This window comes from Xenopus tropicalis, chromosome 4 (assembly GCF_000004195.4).
Source record: "Xenopus tropicalis strain Nigerian chromosome 4, UCB_Xtro_10.0, whole genome shotgun sequence".
NCBI lineage: Eukaryota > Metazoa > Chordata > Amphibia > Anura > Pipidae > Xenopus > Xenopus tropicalis.
The window spans coordinates 108,848,611-108,865,267 of record NC_030680.2 but is presented as its reverse complement, the minus strand read 5'-3'; the positions used below and the strand labels follow the sequence as shown (position 1 = coordinate 108,865,267).

At 37.5% G+C, this 16,657-nt stretch overlaps 1 protein-coding gene across 2 annotated transcripts in view; it reads right to left on the bottom strand.

The window, feature by feature from the left end:
* Window positions 1-207: 207 nt before the first annotated feature.
* Window positions 208-16,657, bottom strand: part of cdc14a (cell division cycle 14A) — a 37,360-nt gene continuing 20,910 nt past the window's right edge. The window contains exons 10-16 of one of the 2 annotated variants that reach the window (XM_002934152.5): window positions 15,179-15,317; window positions 13,041-13,200; window positions 12,433-12,542; window positions 12,123-12,170; window positions 11,734-11,862; window positions 5,315-5,594; window positions 208-3,382 (exon numbers count right to left, since the gene is read on the bottom strand). In XM_002934152.5, coding sequence (XP_002934198.1) covers window positions 3,353-3,382; window positions 5,315-5,594; window positions 11,734-11,862; window positions 12,123-12,170; window positions 12,433-12,542; window positions 13,041-13,200; window positions 15,179-15,317 — 896 coding nt within the window. In that variant the 3' untranslated portion in view covers window positions 208-3,352. The remainder of the gene's footprint in view (window positions 3,383-5,314; window positions 5,595-11,733; window positions 11,863-12,122; window positions 12,171-12,432; window positions 12,543-13,040; window positions 13,201-15,178; window positions 15,318-16,657) is intronic. The other variant, XM_004913477.4, reaches the window with a different exon arrangement.

Here is a 16,657-nt window from a genome sequence, read left to right as displayed (position 1 = left end):
AACTATGTGCCTGGGGAAAGGGGGGGTCACAAAAGGGCAGCCCAATGCAGTGCACACAGACTGCTAATTCTGCTTACCCTGATGCAAAGCAATTGGTGTTTGGCAACGAATTAAACAAGAACCCTATATCCTGAAACTGTATTAATCGAACATGGGTGTCTAGTGAGAGGTTCATTTTAAAGGGGTAAAACATAAAAAGACACATAATTTTAGATTTTACCCATCCACAATATAATTTAATAAACATGTACAGTGTGAAAGGATGCTATTTTTGAACAGTCAGTATATAAAAATATACAAAGCATAATAGTCAGTAACTGCTGCAGAAGCCTTCTTAGATAATGAAGAACAGTAAAAAGAGATACAGTGATAGACACAAAGTCACTATTTATAAAAACTGCATACAATGCAAACCCACTGAAGCACAAGGTATGATTATTTTGAATTAAGTTTTATTAGGTTTCAGAAAGACCTTTTAGTGCAAGCAAGTTAGCACCTTCATTCTCATCCTGTGCCAAAGCCAGGAAGGGAAGGAACATCACTTTATCACATAATTATTTAGCTTATTCCACCAGCAAATATGAGCCCAAACCTAATATTTTTGCCATCCTTTAACAACTCACTTATCCTTGCAAATGATTTTGCCATAAAATATCCCTATATTGTCCTAGGCATAATAAATCTAGCAAGAGACTAGGGATCATGTATGTCCACAAGTGCAGCTGTGATCTCTCAAGTCAGGTGTGTTTCACTAAAGGTACTTGCATCATAATGTGCTCCTTGCACTTTTGAATAGTTGCACTCAGTGCCACTCCAGTCCTTCCTGCCTTCCGTTCCGAATTGAGCATTGCTGTGCCTATTGATACAGGGGTATCCTGCATACACTGCCCAGCATCAATAGAAGTGCCTAAAGAATTGGGTGCAAATGTGTCACCAAAAATGACACTAGACTGCACTTGCGTACATGTGTTCCTAAAGGAACACTCGATTTTCCAAGCCACTTGGTTAAAACACTTTACTCAGAGAGTATAGTTGCCACCTGGCTGACAAAGTTTACACTTGATGCTATTGTTAACAATAGAGAAGAAAAAACAACATACACAGGAAGATCAGTATTTTTTCCAGGAAAAGTCATAAGTTATGGCTCATCAATAGTTTGGGTGCAGCTAATGGACTTCTCTCCTGGCAGAGTTTATGGTCCTGGCTAAACCATTTTGTGCTAAACCAGGCCTTTTCACCTTGTTAATGGTGCCCCATGGAAATGAATCTTAAACAAAGGCAGGCAACCCTTCACTTTTGAAAGCTTGTCATTTAGGGCGGGAATCAGAATTCACATGTGCCTGCAAATGGAGCCACTGTGTCGGCCCAGATGCAGGCATGCGGAGCAGATTTCAGCGGCAAAGTATGTATTTTGGCATCAATATTCACTTTGTGTGCCTGTACCTGGGCTAACACAGTGGCTCTGCATGCAGGTACATCAAAAAGCTAATTGGAGCATAGGGGGCTGATATTTGGTCTGCTTTTGGTCACAGCCCGAGAATCAACCCTTATGTGGCTGTAGTTGTAGCTGGGACTGTAGCTGATCTGTACAAAAGCAATGGAAAAGAGAAGCTGGCAGGTGGCAACCCATAGCTATGACAAAAATGAGGGTTCTACAGATGGTTGGCCTGCACAAAATTATAAAATATGATATTGCTGGGTCAGTCCTAGAGAGAGAACATGAAAAAAGCACTTCTGAGTTTTCAGAGAGGTGGAAAAGCAGAATGAATATTTTTGCTGGGAAACTGTTTTATACAAAATCTGTAGAGCTCTACTTGGGGTGCTTAGGTGCACAGGTCCTGTCCCTTGGCAAAAATAGCGTATTAAAGCATGTTAACAACCATAAAGATGTTTTAAAGATACAAAAAACTTGAAAACCTATTGGGAATATATTTACTTGGATATTTCTTCTAAATGTAGAATAGTTTTCCCTGCCAATAAAACTGGATATGTGAGTGGCAATAAGCAAAGGCTGCCCTCCCTTATATTTATGAAAGTGATGGATCAGCTGTAATAAAAAAAATAGCCTCCTTCAAAACTCTTCTCAATGGTAGTCCCACACAGGATCACATTACAAAAATGTATTTAATAATTTGGATACTCTGAAGATTATTGCATATAAAGAGCACCGCATTACTACCCAGTGTAAAAGAACAAATCACTCATAAATTAAAATTAATTTTTAGTAATAAAATCATACAAATTCATCATAAACTGTTGTTCTTTTTCAGAAAGTGCAATGCTAATAATTACCTGTGTAACGAGTAATCATTATAACAGTCTTGCTGATCAGTCTGCCTGCTGGTGTCCCTACAGCATGCTTATTAGAGATGTGTTCCCCTAATTGCACCTAAGCAGGAAATGTATTATTACTGATAGCTTATTTTATGAGCATAGCAAGTAATAACACTATAAATATATACGGATATTTTCTGTTCTAAAACATTAACCTTATGGGTGCTGTAGTCTGATGTCTGCAGTGCAACCCCACAGAAAAAAAGGTGCATGTGAGTAACGGCCCTACTGGGCTTAAAGAGGGCACACAGGAGCAACTGCAAGTGGCTGGATGGAAATAAAAGGCACCCCTTGATCCATTTTAAAATGAGGAAGACTACCATATGGTGTTTATAATACATTGCTAGTAGGAATGGTTTTACAGGATTCCTGATGTCTAGCTTGGTATTGATTTGGCACATCCAAGGACATGCCAAATTGATATGTACTGCATAAAATCCCTTAACCTCAGCAGTACTGCATGATAACCTACATTTCCAACCCAGTTCCCTAAATACTGTAGTTCTCCATTTCAATATGTTCCCGAAGTATCTTCATCCATAAAAAATGAAATCTTCCGTCACTGCAAACACTATTATAAAAATATTAGCCTAAACAGAAAAATATATATTCTGCTTCTGATTACAAAGAATTCCTACCATGAAAATATATTCTGCAATATTTTAACACATATACAGTATTTAATATATTCTAAAGCATTCCAAAATATTAACTATACCTATTAGCTAATTTGCGTAACAACAAAATACATTTCTAGAAAAATAATTTCAATAGAAAATTCCAATTAAAAAAAAAAATCCGTGGCAGCTTCTGTGAAGTCCAGGATATTAAAAAACAATATATCAGTCAGTAGGGGGTGTAAGTCAGTAGTGTGTACATGTCAGGGCTCCAAACCAGTCCTGATAAGTGGGGAGATGAAGGTTATGTGGACATAGACATTCTTCTCTTTGTCTGCCCTCTGCTTCTCCACGACTGAGATTCTGCCACTGAGAAACGGTTAACTGGAATCTGTGAACATTCAGTGCTGGGCATATTCAGACTGAAGGGACTGGAAAAAAAATGAAAAACCAAATTGATTACGAAGGTTGTTTCTAAGAGAGAGAGAGAGTGACTAACCATAATTTCCTGGGAAGGCCAGAGAAATAAAAGAGAGAATTAACACGGCTCTGTATGCAGTCTGTGTGAGGAGATGTTGAAAGGAACCCAAATACATTTTAAGGGTTTAACCAGTGAAAATTTTTATGTATTTCTTTAATGGAGAAGGAAAGGTATGCACCCCCTCAATTACTCAATACCCCGGCCCGGTGCTCCTTTCTTTTCTTTTCATGTGTCCCAGGCATCCCTTACCCCTACTAAAGATGGGCACACATGTAGAGATATAGCAATGTGGCACTCACAGGAAAAGTACCCTGAGCCAATACATTTTTTGTCCAAGTGTCAGCCCAGAGTCAAAAGTATGCACCATGGCTCACACAAGGTAACACGATTTTTAAGAACTATAGGTTAAGAATGGCTAAGAAGAGATTGAGTGTGCAAAATGTAGAGGATAGTGGCTGTATCAGTAAGGTAATGCAACTAGAGTATAAGAAGGTTACACACAGAAATATTGTTTAGAAACAAATAGGCGAAAGCATCATAATCAATAGTAACAAGCCATGGGAGGAGTTGGAACACAGTTTTCCAGTCTGGATCCTTGTTGAACTACAGTACCATTTCCATAAGAGAAGTTAGATGTCGGATTGGATTATAAAACATAACACGATTATAGTAATTGGGAGTGAGTGAGTGATTACACATGCTAGAGAAAGATTACAGAGAGAGAGAGGGCTCTGTTGGTGCCACTTGTGTTAAGTTTTTACATCTATCTTGTCATAACATTACAGAGTAGATTGGCTGAAGGGTTTCTGGAAAGCAGTTGTACAGGAATGAAGCAACAGAAATAGCTGCACATAATGCCAATGAATGTAATACAGGGAGCAGATACAGAACAATTGCAGGAAGCACAGGGCAGGGTTGGACACAGCATGGAGCCAACTACAGAAACACTGAATTGGAATGGCTTATAAGCAAATGGATGGGGAGATGTGATCTGGCTTTAGTAAGGTAGGTATAATCCTATTTAGAGCTAACAATGTATATCACAGACACTACTAATACAAGGCATTTTTCTCATTCTGCCATTGCTAGTAACCCTCGCTGCCCTTCCTCCTCTGCTCAGCCCTTTCCATTCTCTCTATTTAAGCTTATAGTTGTTCCTTTAGTAGAAATGTTTGTAGTCTTGTGGTCTATATTCATGTGGTTTTTAAGGGTTAAAACTTGGTTGAGTCAGGCACTTGGACCTGTCCAAATCCAAATCTTAAAAAGTTTGGAGTTGGTTGAATTCCAAACTGAATCTGGGATTACTGGCATCCCTAGTTCTATGTCTAATGTATGTTTTTGTTGCATTTAAAGGGCCAGGTTAAATTTAAAGGTTTTGTTGCATTTAAAGAGTAAAACAAGTATACTTCCAGGTCTCATACTGTTCACAAGCTACTGACTGGAAATAAGTTAATCTTTCTCCAGGACAATGATTCCAAAAAGGCTAAAGTCACACTGGAGTTGCTCAAGAACAAATAACTGTTGAATGTGAATGTTGTACAGTGGTCCCGGTGATAGTCTTACTTGCAGCAAAATGTGATAATAGAAGAATGAGCCAAAATCACAGTAAGCAAAATTAAAAAAACTTGAAAATTACTGTTGATTTTAAATATGCAGCTTTATGTTTTAAGGTGATAATTATACCCCCTTAATGACAGATGGAACAATTATATAATGACTGAAGTGGTGATCTAGAAATGTATACAAGAAGAAAGAAGCATGCATTGTGTTAATATAGAGAAGTGAAGTGAAGTATGAAGGCTCTGAAGACACAGCTGTATTTGAAGTGGTTTTAGGTAAGTGATTAGGTATTTTGCAATGTGAGCGCTGCCTGGGCACTTACAGGAATAGAACGGCTCAGGTAACGTGGACTGGAGGAGAGGCCTGTGTATGAGGGTCGGAACGATCCATACATATCACTAGGTGTGCTGGGGACATTCTGGTTGCGATTGTTGTTTAGCTCGCCTTGACTTCTGACACGAGAGTGGGAAATGTAGAGGTTGGAGGGTACCGCCTGGGAACTGATGGCTCGGTTAGTATAAGGGCGACGGGCGCTCTCTATCTCTTCCAAAGCTGAATTCAGATTTCCAAGGGAGCCAGCAAACCGCATATTTGCTGAGAAACTGGGAGGAGAAAACATGAGGGAGGGAATAACACACAAACTCTATATCAAAGTGTATATGCTAGACAATCACAGGCTTGAATATAAGGCATGTGTCCTCATGGAAGTGTTTTCCTAAGGTAGGTGAATTTCAGGGGATAAAATTGGGTACTGTGTCCTTTCATGCAAAAAGCATACCAATGGTGTACAATGTGTGTTGTAAATTCCCAGCATGCAGTGCCACAAAATGCTTTAGCAACACACACACACAAAGGGGTGGCAGACTATGCAATATGCACTCATCAAACAAAATACAAAGACTATGGGACAATATACTGAAATATTTTGGTATAAATACCATTATTAGTAAAATTATGCAAGTAAATAGTATAGCTATTGATATAGCAGAGAAATTTGTAAGCTGCAGTTGCCTGATATGTTATTTTTTGTGTATTAAAAATTATGTAATTATACCTTATTCTCTTGGTCATTTTACTGAAAAGGTAAACATTGTACACAAACTATACTATTTATCAATACGTCAATAGGTTATATTTATCTTTAATTTCATCTAAAAACATTTATATTTGCTTTGAAAGAATTTTAAACATATAAACTGGACATTACTACGCGTTAATGACTTATTAAGAAGAGTAGCTAGATATACTAGTACAGGTATGGAACATGTTATCCAGAATGCTCGGAACCTGGGGTTTTCCAAATTCCCTTATCTGGAAAACCCCAGGGCCCGAGCATTTCTGTAATTTGGATCTCCATTAAATCTGCTAAAGATCATTTAAACATGAAATAAATTCAATAGGTTTGTTTTGCCTCCAATAAGGATTAATTATATCTTAGCTGAGGTCAATTTCAAGGAATTGTTTTATTATTACAGAGAAAAAAAGGAAATCATTTTGAAAAATTTGAATTGCATGGTTAAAATAAAGTCTATGAGAGATGGCCTTCCCATAATTCAGAGCCCTGGCTGTACTTTCCATGTCCATCACAAAAAAACCCCAGTAATCCCATCATCAAGTAGTCCGTAAGGGATCAAAAACCAATAATGTCTAAATCCCATGGGCAGGAGTTTACAATGCTATATTAAGTGCTATAATGGAATAACAGTAACAATAGTTCCAATTAATAAAAAAGTAACTTTTTAGATAAGCAATTGTTGCATGGTTACAGCATATATAAGCATGATAATAATCTTTTCATGGTATACAGTTACATATATACATAAAATTCTGGTACCCTTGCAAACCCATTAATGTTACAAATACAACAGTGGTTCACTGAAAGCCAATCAATGTAAAGCTCACTGTAATGCAGTGGTTTCTGACTTTTTTCATTCAAATCCCCATTGGAGAATGAACCTTTCGTGACAGCCCTCATAACAGGCTTACAGGTATATGCATATTGCAGTCTTAGCCATTTGACCATAGTTCCAACAGAACAGCAAGAAAGTAGTAACCCCAAGTCCCACTTTACCTGAACTTCATGCTAGGTTTCTGGGGATACCTTAATAAGTGTACAGGAATTCTCTTTAAATCTGAACCTGAATTGGCCTTCAGGTCCCACTAGCCACTCTTCCAGATCCCTGGGGGCAGATGTACAGTTTGGGAACCACTGTTCTAGTGGCTTTAAGCAGTACTGAGTAAACCAGTAAGCAACCAGTAAACACATCCATGAGTTGTGTGGATGATTTGATTTGGTGAATTGCACCAAAAACCACAGCCCTTACACAATCCCATTTTATTCAATACCTAAATGGGGACAGATTTTTTTTAATGCATAGTGCTGGTATTTTGCAATAATTTTGAACACCATTTATACTAAATCTTTAGTAATCCCATCATCAAGTAGCATGCAATGGATTAAAAATGTTTAGATCCCCTGGGCAGGGACTTACAATGCTAAGTGCCATTAAGAAATATGAGTAACAACAGGCCCAGTAATTAATAAAACAACATATAAAAATAAGCTATCTTTGCATGGTTACAGTATATTCATATGCTTTCTGGGGCCCTTGCACATGCCATTTTGTGGACAGTGCTAAAAAAGTAATAGTAACAATATGTTCAAATAATAATGAAGCTTCCTATTAAAGCAGCAATGCTTGCATAGTTACAGTATACAGGTATGGGATCCATTATCTGGAAACCCGTTATCCAGAAAGTTCTGAATTACAGGAAGACCATCCCCAATAGACCATTATAAACAAATAAGTCTAATTTAACATGGTTTCCTTTTTCTCTGTAATAATAAAACAGAACCTTGTACTTGATCCCAACTAAGATATAATTAATCCTTATTGGAAGCAAAACACTCCTATAGGGTTTATGTGATGTTTAATATAATCATTTAGTAGACTTAAGGTATGGAGATCCAAATTATGGAAAGATTTCTTATCCAGAAAACCCCAGGTCCCAAGCATTCTGGATAATGGGTCCCATACCTGTATATATGAATATAATTGTGCATTGGATCCTGTAGCCGTACTGTAAGCTAACTGTTTCTAGGAAACTCCATCTGACCCTTACAGATGATAGCAAAAGCTTGTCCTGCATGATTAAACACGGGAAACTTAAGTAAATGGAATGAGGAGACTTCCAGATGCAGATTAGGTTATGTTTGGCTTGGTCACAACCCAAGTGATTATGTCAAATTCTGGAAATTTCTAACAATAGTAAAAAAAAAATTGAAACCACAATCTCTGTGCACTATTCAATCTACCAGTATATTTTTTAAGGTAACTCAAAAGCAGATATTGTAATTACATGAAGAATAAAGTATCCAGATTACACTGCACTGGCAGATGACATTTTTTAAAAGCCATTAGTTCAATAACATAATAATACTGTCACATGCAGTGATACATTATTATCCCACGCACAAATTCAGGGAACTGCTTTCAAAGTAAAGATTAACTACTTCAATGCCAAACCAACAGCACAGAAATCTTATTTGGGTTAACTGTTAAAATTGGGTCTTAACTGATACCCTAACAAAACAATACCAATGGCTCTCTCATATATATGTGTGTGTATATATATATATATATATATATACAGTACGTATCACTCACTAGGGTCAGTTATTAAGGTAATGCAGATTGCAGAGTTGAGCAGCTACTAAACATGCAGCTGAAATAGGTGCAGGTTCAGTAAATAGCATTGTAACTGCTGGAAGTAGCTGCTGCTAGTGCTACTTCTATACATAGCAATGTACATCTAGACAATACAATTAAAAGAATAGATTGGAAGCAATATAATCATAGACAACATATACAAATAACAAACAGTATATAAAAATAAGTGCAAGATTAAATGATAAATGTGAAGAGATACAAGAGGAAGGAGGTCCCTGTCACTTACTGATTACAATCTATGTAAGTGGGTACCGTTCAGAGAAAGGTTGAAGGCAGAAGACAGCAGTAAGTGGTGTGAACAAGCAGTGACTCTGAGAGCAACAGAGAACTGAAGAGATGTAGTGAAGTGCAGAGGAATAAAGGTCTTTGCAGGTCATGAGAAGGATTTTGTTAACTGTTTGCTTAATGGGAAGCCTTGATAAACTTTTAAATGAAGAGGAGCTGGTTCTCACTTAGGTGAGAGGTAGAGGTTTCTACCTTATACACACTTGACATGAGTTCATCCAGTTCAGCTGAACTTTTAAAAATACATATAAATGTATTTTTCATAGAAATAACTGATTTCATAGATTGGAAGGAAACCTTAATAGTCTCTGCTCTCAGGGACCACTGTCCCACCCCGTTAGCCTCAGTGTAATGCAACCCCTTCCACCCCTTGTTTCACTGTAGAGTGATAAATTCTAGAAATTTACAAAGAATCTGTGCACCACCCAAAATGGAATGCAGAGGTACTTTATGTCCCACAATACACCACTTCACAATGGAACAAGATATTGGTTTCAATCTGTGGATCTTGACAAAAAAATACATTTATATTTATTTCTGTAAGTAAAGATGGTGTTTATGCACCTTTTCTACATAAGCCAAACTGGATATCTCATGTCACAAAGGGTGGTAAAATTTCCCTTAAAATCTGCTGTTAGTAATTATCCACACCTCATCTAAGATAGAACAGGCTCCTCCACCTCCATAACCCTCAAAAAAGGGGTTTTTAATTTCCCTTTAAGATAGACCCAAGGGGAAAAGTTGGGTTTTAAAGAAGCTGATTGTCTCAGCAGGATAGGTTGGGGGCTTTTGGTTGCTGGTATCAGTTAAGCAAAAGGTAGCAAGTTGTAAGCAAAGATTACAAATGAAGTCAAAGAAGTCTGTAGGGGTGGACTTATGTTTGTGTATGAAATATACTTTGTTTTTTTAGCCATTAGTAGAGTGACTATTCTTATAAATTGATGTGTCTGTCCACTGCTTGTGCTCAAAGCTGAATGGAGAAAATGAGAGCAATATTGCAAGGGGTGACAGCTGAAAACACTAAAGGTGGCCATACACGTGGCGATCTGACGATGTTTCGTACGACCATCGGTCGCACGAAACATCGTAAGATCCGCCACACACCATTCAGGGCTGAATCGGCAGGTAAGGAGGTAGAAACAATAGGATTTCTACCTCCTTCTGCCAATTCAGCTCTGAAAGGAGAATTTTGGTCAGGCGCCTTCTATGGCGCCTGATCAAAATTTTCAAACTGGTCCGATCGGCGAGTCGTCCGATATCAGCAGCTTCCTGCGATATCGGTCGACTCGCCGACATGCCATACATGCACCGATTATCGTACGAAACGAGGTTTCGTACGATAATATCGGTGCGTGTATGGCCACCTTTAGAAGCACTGCAAAGTGGTCAATGGAAAGGAAGAAAAAAGCTAGATTTCATAGAGAGAAGAATATAGTAGAGGAAAGGTAGGAAGGAGCTTTGTAATTCCTACAGGAATAGTCTGCAAGAAATGCATCTGAGATCAGAGTGTAATAAAAGGAAAATTAATTTTCCTCCATTATGGAATAAAGAAAAGCCATCATGAAGCCTCAAAGGCAGAATATTTAGTAGAGCATTGTTGATGTAAAAAGATTCAGATATTTGATCAATAAAGATTGTGGATTAACCTACATTTGTTAATTTAAGAGAAGAAAGAAATAGAAGAAAGGATGAGGGAAATGTCAGAATTGAATACATTTAGAAGGGGTCGAGTGAAAAGGAATGAACAAAGAGAAACATCAGAAAGGAGAAAGTGAGTGGGTATGTGTCAGGGAGGTTTATAGACATATCTCTTTCATTCTGTAACAGCAGGAGAGAAAGGATGTGGGAACAGAATTAAATGTGGCTGTGCTTCCATCTACTGAAAGTAATTAAAGAAGAATGATAGTGTATAAAAGCTGGAATATGTGGATAGCAGCAGATAGAAGCAGAGATGATAAAGATATTTGAACAAAATAATGACATGAGATAGTTAAAGAAAAAAACCACCTCTGGAAGAACTAACAAGTAGAAAAAACACATATAAACTAGCCATTTCTTGTGTAGTATATCTTTCAAGGTAGCACTGGTGGATAGCAGACAGATAACCAGGTTTTCTTGTGCTGGGAATTGGCTGAGCAGCTCATAGAAACCACTTAATCCTTACCTCACACAAGTTTGGTAGGCAGCTGCTATATTACTGACACACTGCTAATGCAATATAATTAAATGCCCCTACTGCTTGCCCAATTTATTCATTCTTTTCTGCTTTATTGCTTTACAAAACAGACATGGTTCTTATAATTTTAGTGTTATTCTAAATGTACAGTAAGCTTCTATTTTCTGTAGCACACCCGTTTCAAACAAGGAGAAGGAAAGGTAAAAGTAAGCTTTATCAGAAAGGTCTATGTAAATACAGCAATAAGCACACACAGAAATGCTGAACTGAGTCCTCTATCAAAAGAAACACAGGATTTCTTGTCTACTTTTTTTGTGAGCATGTTCTTCTGTATCAGACTTCTTCTCTTTTAGGGCTCCTTCAGGTTTGGGGCATGAGTCTACTCAGTTCTTTCCTCTCTCCCTCCCTTGTCCTGCTCCCACCTCCCAAAAGAATGCATAAGAACTCATTCCCCCCACCCTTAGGAATGTGTGATCTGAGCTTACAACAGCTATAACTGCAGCAGGAAACTACCAGGTATAGTAAAGCTTTAACATAATGACTACTTACCCTCCACCTTTGCTATTGGTTGATCTCGGGCTCTGTGCAACCCTTCTTCCAACGGCCGATGTGGAAGAAGTAACTCTTGATGACTTCAGAGGAGACATGGATCCCTGTGTGCTGTTGGAAGCAAGTACCCTGCAAGGCACATGGGGACATTTAAGGTCTTGTAATACTTACGTATAATTATTTTTCCATAGAAACAAAGCATGCAATATAATATTCACTGCCAAATGAACAAGTTTCAGCCTTCTCATAGCATGTAGTTAAATATGGTGTAAATACTTATGGAGAACTTTGGTAGAACTCTGTGTCTTAAATGCAAGTTTCTTTTATTTTAATTAATATTGGGGTTTTTGTAAAAAGCACTGTAAAATGCAATAATTCACAAAAATCACCTGAAAGGCTGTGATGTAGATCTCGTGTGTGGTTTCATGTCTTCCAGCCTAAAATATCGAGAACATAATAATTAAAAAAACAATAATACATACAAAGATCTGATATATGGATATCTATTTTATATGAGTTTTGCACGACAAAATGTCTGACGCACTGTCAGTCTGCCAAAGCTACACATTGGGGACAGTTCCCAGTGCTTTATGGTAACACATCAGTTTTAAAGTCAGTTGCGTAAATGTTAGTTGTCAGGACTTGTTTTAGGGAAAGCTAAAATTTCACAGGTGATTTAGCTGTAAGTGAACTTCTTACCGCAGTGCACCAGTAGTCGCAGATCGTGGATGTCTTCTGCTCTTTAAGGCACGAAGTTTGTCTCCCTGGGTTAACCCATTGCTGTGATCCAGTTCATCGTCAGAGTTAATCTGTTAAAGATCAGAAAGAATAGCTGATTATTAGCAGCTGAAAAAAAAATAAAGAGGCAGTAGGGCAGCAGGGCCGCAGGGCCCTCTTTAATTTCTATGTAATTTGTGTTACCTAAAATAGTACAGCACTGCAGGATATGTTGCCACTTATAAATATTGATAAATATTTATAAATAATGGTCATACATCTTTTTCAGATTCTGTACTGTATATAAAGATTTTAGCCACTGGATTTTGTGCAGGAACACAAAATTGAAATTAAAATTTTAGATCAAACATTGTTAAATTGTAAGCTCTAGGGGGCAGGGACCTCCTTCCTACTGTGTCTCATACCACATGGCACTTATTCCCTGTGCAATTATATATATATTGTATTTATTTATTATAACACTTGTCCTCCCTGTGTGTAATTTTGTATTTTGTAAGATTGTACAGCACTGCGTACCCCTGTGGCGCTTTATAAATAAAGTTATACATAGAGTTTTAAATCAAACTGACCTCTCTGTCTCGTTCGTAAATGTTATTGCTAGAGAACTTCCCCGACAAAGACAACTCCCCAAAGTCGGTCAAAATCCGTGTTACAGCCTGATCCTCTGACTGAATCTGTTTCTGATTACTTCTGTGAAGGTCACCCTGAAGCCATAGCCAGGTCTGCTTCCTAAATATAACAAGAAATTATAGGTTATTCACATGAATAAGAATTATGCCACACTTTATTTATAAAGCTCAGTGTTTAAAAGACGCGTTTTTCATTACAGCAGGTCAAATTGACCACTAGGGCATTGATGTGGTTGCATAAAGCAATCTAATCTAAGTCCTTCAGTAGTTGGGTACCCATGGGCTAAGGTGGCCATACACAGGCAAATTTAAGATGCTGATTCTGGCCCTTCAGACTGATACGGCATATTATCTGCCCATTTATGGGGCCCTCTAGCTGGCCTACCCGACTGAAATCTCATCTGATCCAGGACCACATTGGCTTGTAATACCATTGTTATGATCCAATCATTTGGCCCAAAGACCAATATGAAAAAGTAATCTATGTGGTTGAACCACAGCAAAGTGTCACTCATCTCTGCCCATTTTTAACTTCAGCTGCAAGAACTTTTTTTATTCACTTGCAACTTTTTAATTAATATTAAGTCATGCAGCTTCTTTCTCTGTTGCTCTAAATCAGCTCCATGTGACGACCTGTGATAGATAAATCCATTCTCCAGGGAATACAGTAGGCACAGCAGGTGCAATCAAGCAATCTGACCATGTAAGACTTTTCATTAGCTGCTCAGAAGGTGATATGATTGCAATGTACACAGTGTGCTTGCAAATAAATATATCTGAGGGAGAAAAGGTTTGCTTGGAATGCAAAATCCATTAACTTCCACAAGTAAAAAATGTACTGAACATACATCTAATTGTACTGAGTATATTCTTTCAAAATAACAACATGCTGAACACCAATTATCCTTTAACCAGTACTGCTATGGGTTAAAGTTAAACCAGATCAATAACTGTGCCCCCTACCAAAGACTTATTATAACCTCTGAGCACAGTGAAAGGAAACATGCACATCTTAAAGGAAACCTCTGCCCTCAAAATAAATACTTCACCAACAGATAGTTTATATTATATTAAGTGGCCTATAAAAGAATCTTATCAAACTGTAATATATTTTCTGATGGTCTGTGTGCTCCTTTAAAGATCACCTGATAGGAAATAATGCAGCTCTAACTGTAACAGGAAGAAGTGTGGGAGCAAAACACACAGCTCTGCCCATTTATTAGCTAATGTGATCTAACATGTATGAGTGCCCTTGGTTTATTTGTGTGCACCCTAAATTGTATTGTATTGTATTATATTGATCCAGGGGGGCAGCCCTTAGTACTTAAAATGGCAATTGTCTATTTATAGTTACCAAATGGCACATACTACTAAAGTAGTATATAAAAGTATATTTTTTAGAAAATGGTTTATTTAGATGAAGCAGGATGTTACATATAAGCTGTTTTATGAAATGCAAACCTGAATTTATGGGGGGTACAGAACCACTAAGCACCTTTTGTGCAGAATTATCTCTAGTAAAAGGACCACAAATGCTAAAGTAATTTTGCAGTAGCCATCAGAAAACTTATGGACAATGGAAATTGATTTTTACAGCTTTCTCATATTGTGGTTAAGCCTAAACAATTTTATTTTGGGCCATTTCTTAGGGGCTGTCCTTCTAATGATATAAGATAACTCCCCCCACTGGTATTTTATAAGAAGACTATGCTACAACTGAAAGGCTATGGGACATGATTGGTAAGCACGTTATCATGCAGTCAGTAGAGAAAGTAATTAAAACACTACATTTGCTAAAATATTGCTGTTAAATATTGCTAAATTATTGCAATTACGTTTACAAATTATTTTAATATAATGTATAATTAACATATATGTAGTATTGTAAAGTTGCTAAGTATTATATGTGCTTTCATTGTGCAAAATGTTATATTTAGGTTTATTTAAAATGTATTCTACCTGTGTGTTTTTATTTTGTGGAATACTATTCCTACTGGACTATTCCTATCAACAGTTAATATATTTCTCATAAATAAACCTCTGGTTTTGAGCCTTTTTACAAAGGCAAACCTACTTACTCTTCCAAAAAGTGCTGCTGGGGTCCGATGATAGAACCAGGCCTACATATTCGGATCCATGCAATGGCTTCGGAGTGTGTAAGTCTGTAGTGCTTCATAATGTAGCAAGCAATGAGGGTTCCTGTTCTGCCTAGGCCAGCTAAGGGAAAACAGAACAATAGACAGCAATGAGCACAACTGGGAATAAAGTAAGCAGCCAAATAGATTTACATGATAGATAACATCTCATTTATTACATTTTTAGTTGTTTGCCAATAGCCGGCAAATAATTTATACATTTCACTTTCCCCCAGCAGCTTAATTTTCAAGGATCTCGGCCCTCTCTGCTCCTCTTTTCGGCAAGCGATTGCTGAAAATTCTGCCCTACGCCTCCTACTTGTGCCTGCACCCGAATCAATGGAATACGCTTGGGTGCAGGCACATGTAGCGGAAATACACATAAAAACGCGAGAGTTTAAAAGTCTCGCATTTTTATGCGTATTTCGGCTACATGTGCCTGCACCCGAGTGTATCTCATTCATTCGGGTGCAGACACATGTAGGAGGCATAGGGCGGTATTTTCGGCAAGCGCTTTTCCGATTGCTGAAAATATCCGCCTTACGCCTTGTCTGGCATTAGCCTAACCCCTATTGACTTCTATATGACCTTGCAAGCTTTCAGATGCTGAAGTTTTACATTAGAGTCTTTTGCATTTTTTTCACTTAATAAATATTGAAAATCCATGTTCTTTTAAACCATTATTTCAAATTTATGGTTTTTAGTGCAAAAAAAAAACAATTTGCAGGGAAAAAAGTATGAATTTTAATAAGTAACCACCTTAGTAAGTAAGGCAACTATCAAAATGTATTAAGCAAGAAAATGCTTCTTTGCTGTATTAGCTATTACTGTAAATCCAACCTACAGGTCAAATTGGTTGGAGATTTGTTTGAGATTTGGGTTAAACACTTGCTATACAGCAGTTGCTATGCCACAGAGGACTGTGTTATAAAGGTGAGAGGCACCCTTTGTTATTACAATGGTTCTCAAACTGGGGTGGGTGGGTACAGTGAAATTTAGTGTGAATAATGCAGATCAACCAATGTGAGATTTAAGATAAACACTGATCTGTTATATGGGCTGCTCATAAAATCAAGTATATTGGAAATATTATTGAAGGGGGGGAACGTTTAACGTTTACAGCTCTGGGTGAAAAATGTAACCTTCAACATGTCATGTTTATTCAGTACAGGTATTGGACCCCTTATCCGGAAACCCATTATCCAGGAAAGTTCCAATTTACGGAAAGGTCATCTCCCATACACTCCATTTTAATCAAATAATTCACATTTTTAAAAATTTCCTTTTTCTCTCTAATAATAAAACAGTACCTTGTACTTGATCCCAACTAAGATATAATTAATCCTTATTGGAGCCAAAATAATCCTATTGGGTTTAATTACTGTTTAAATAATTTTATTAGCAGACTTAAGGTAGGAGATC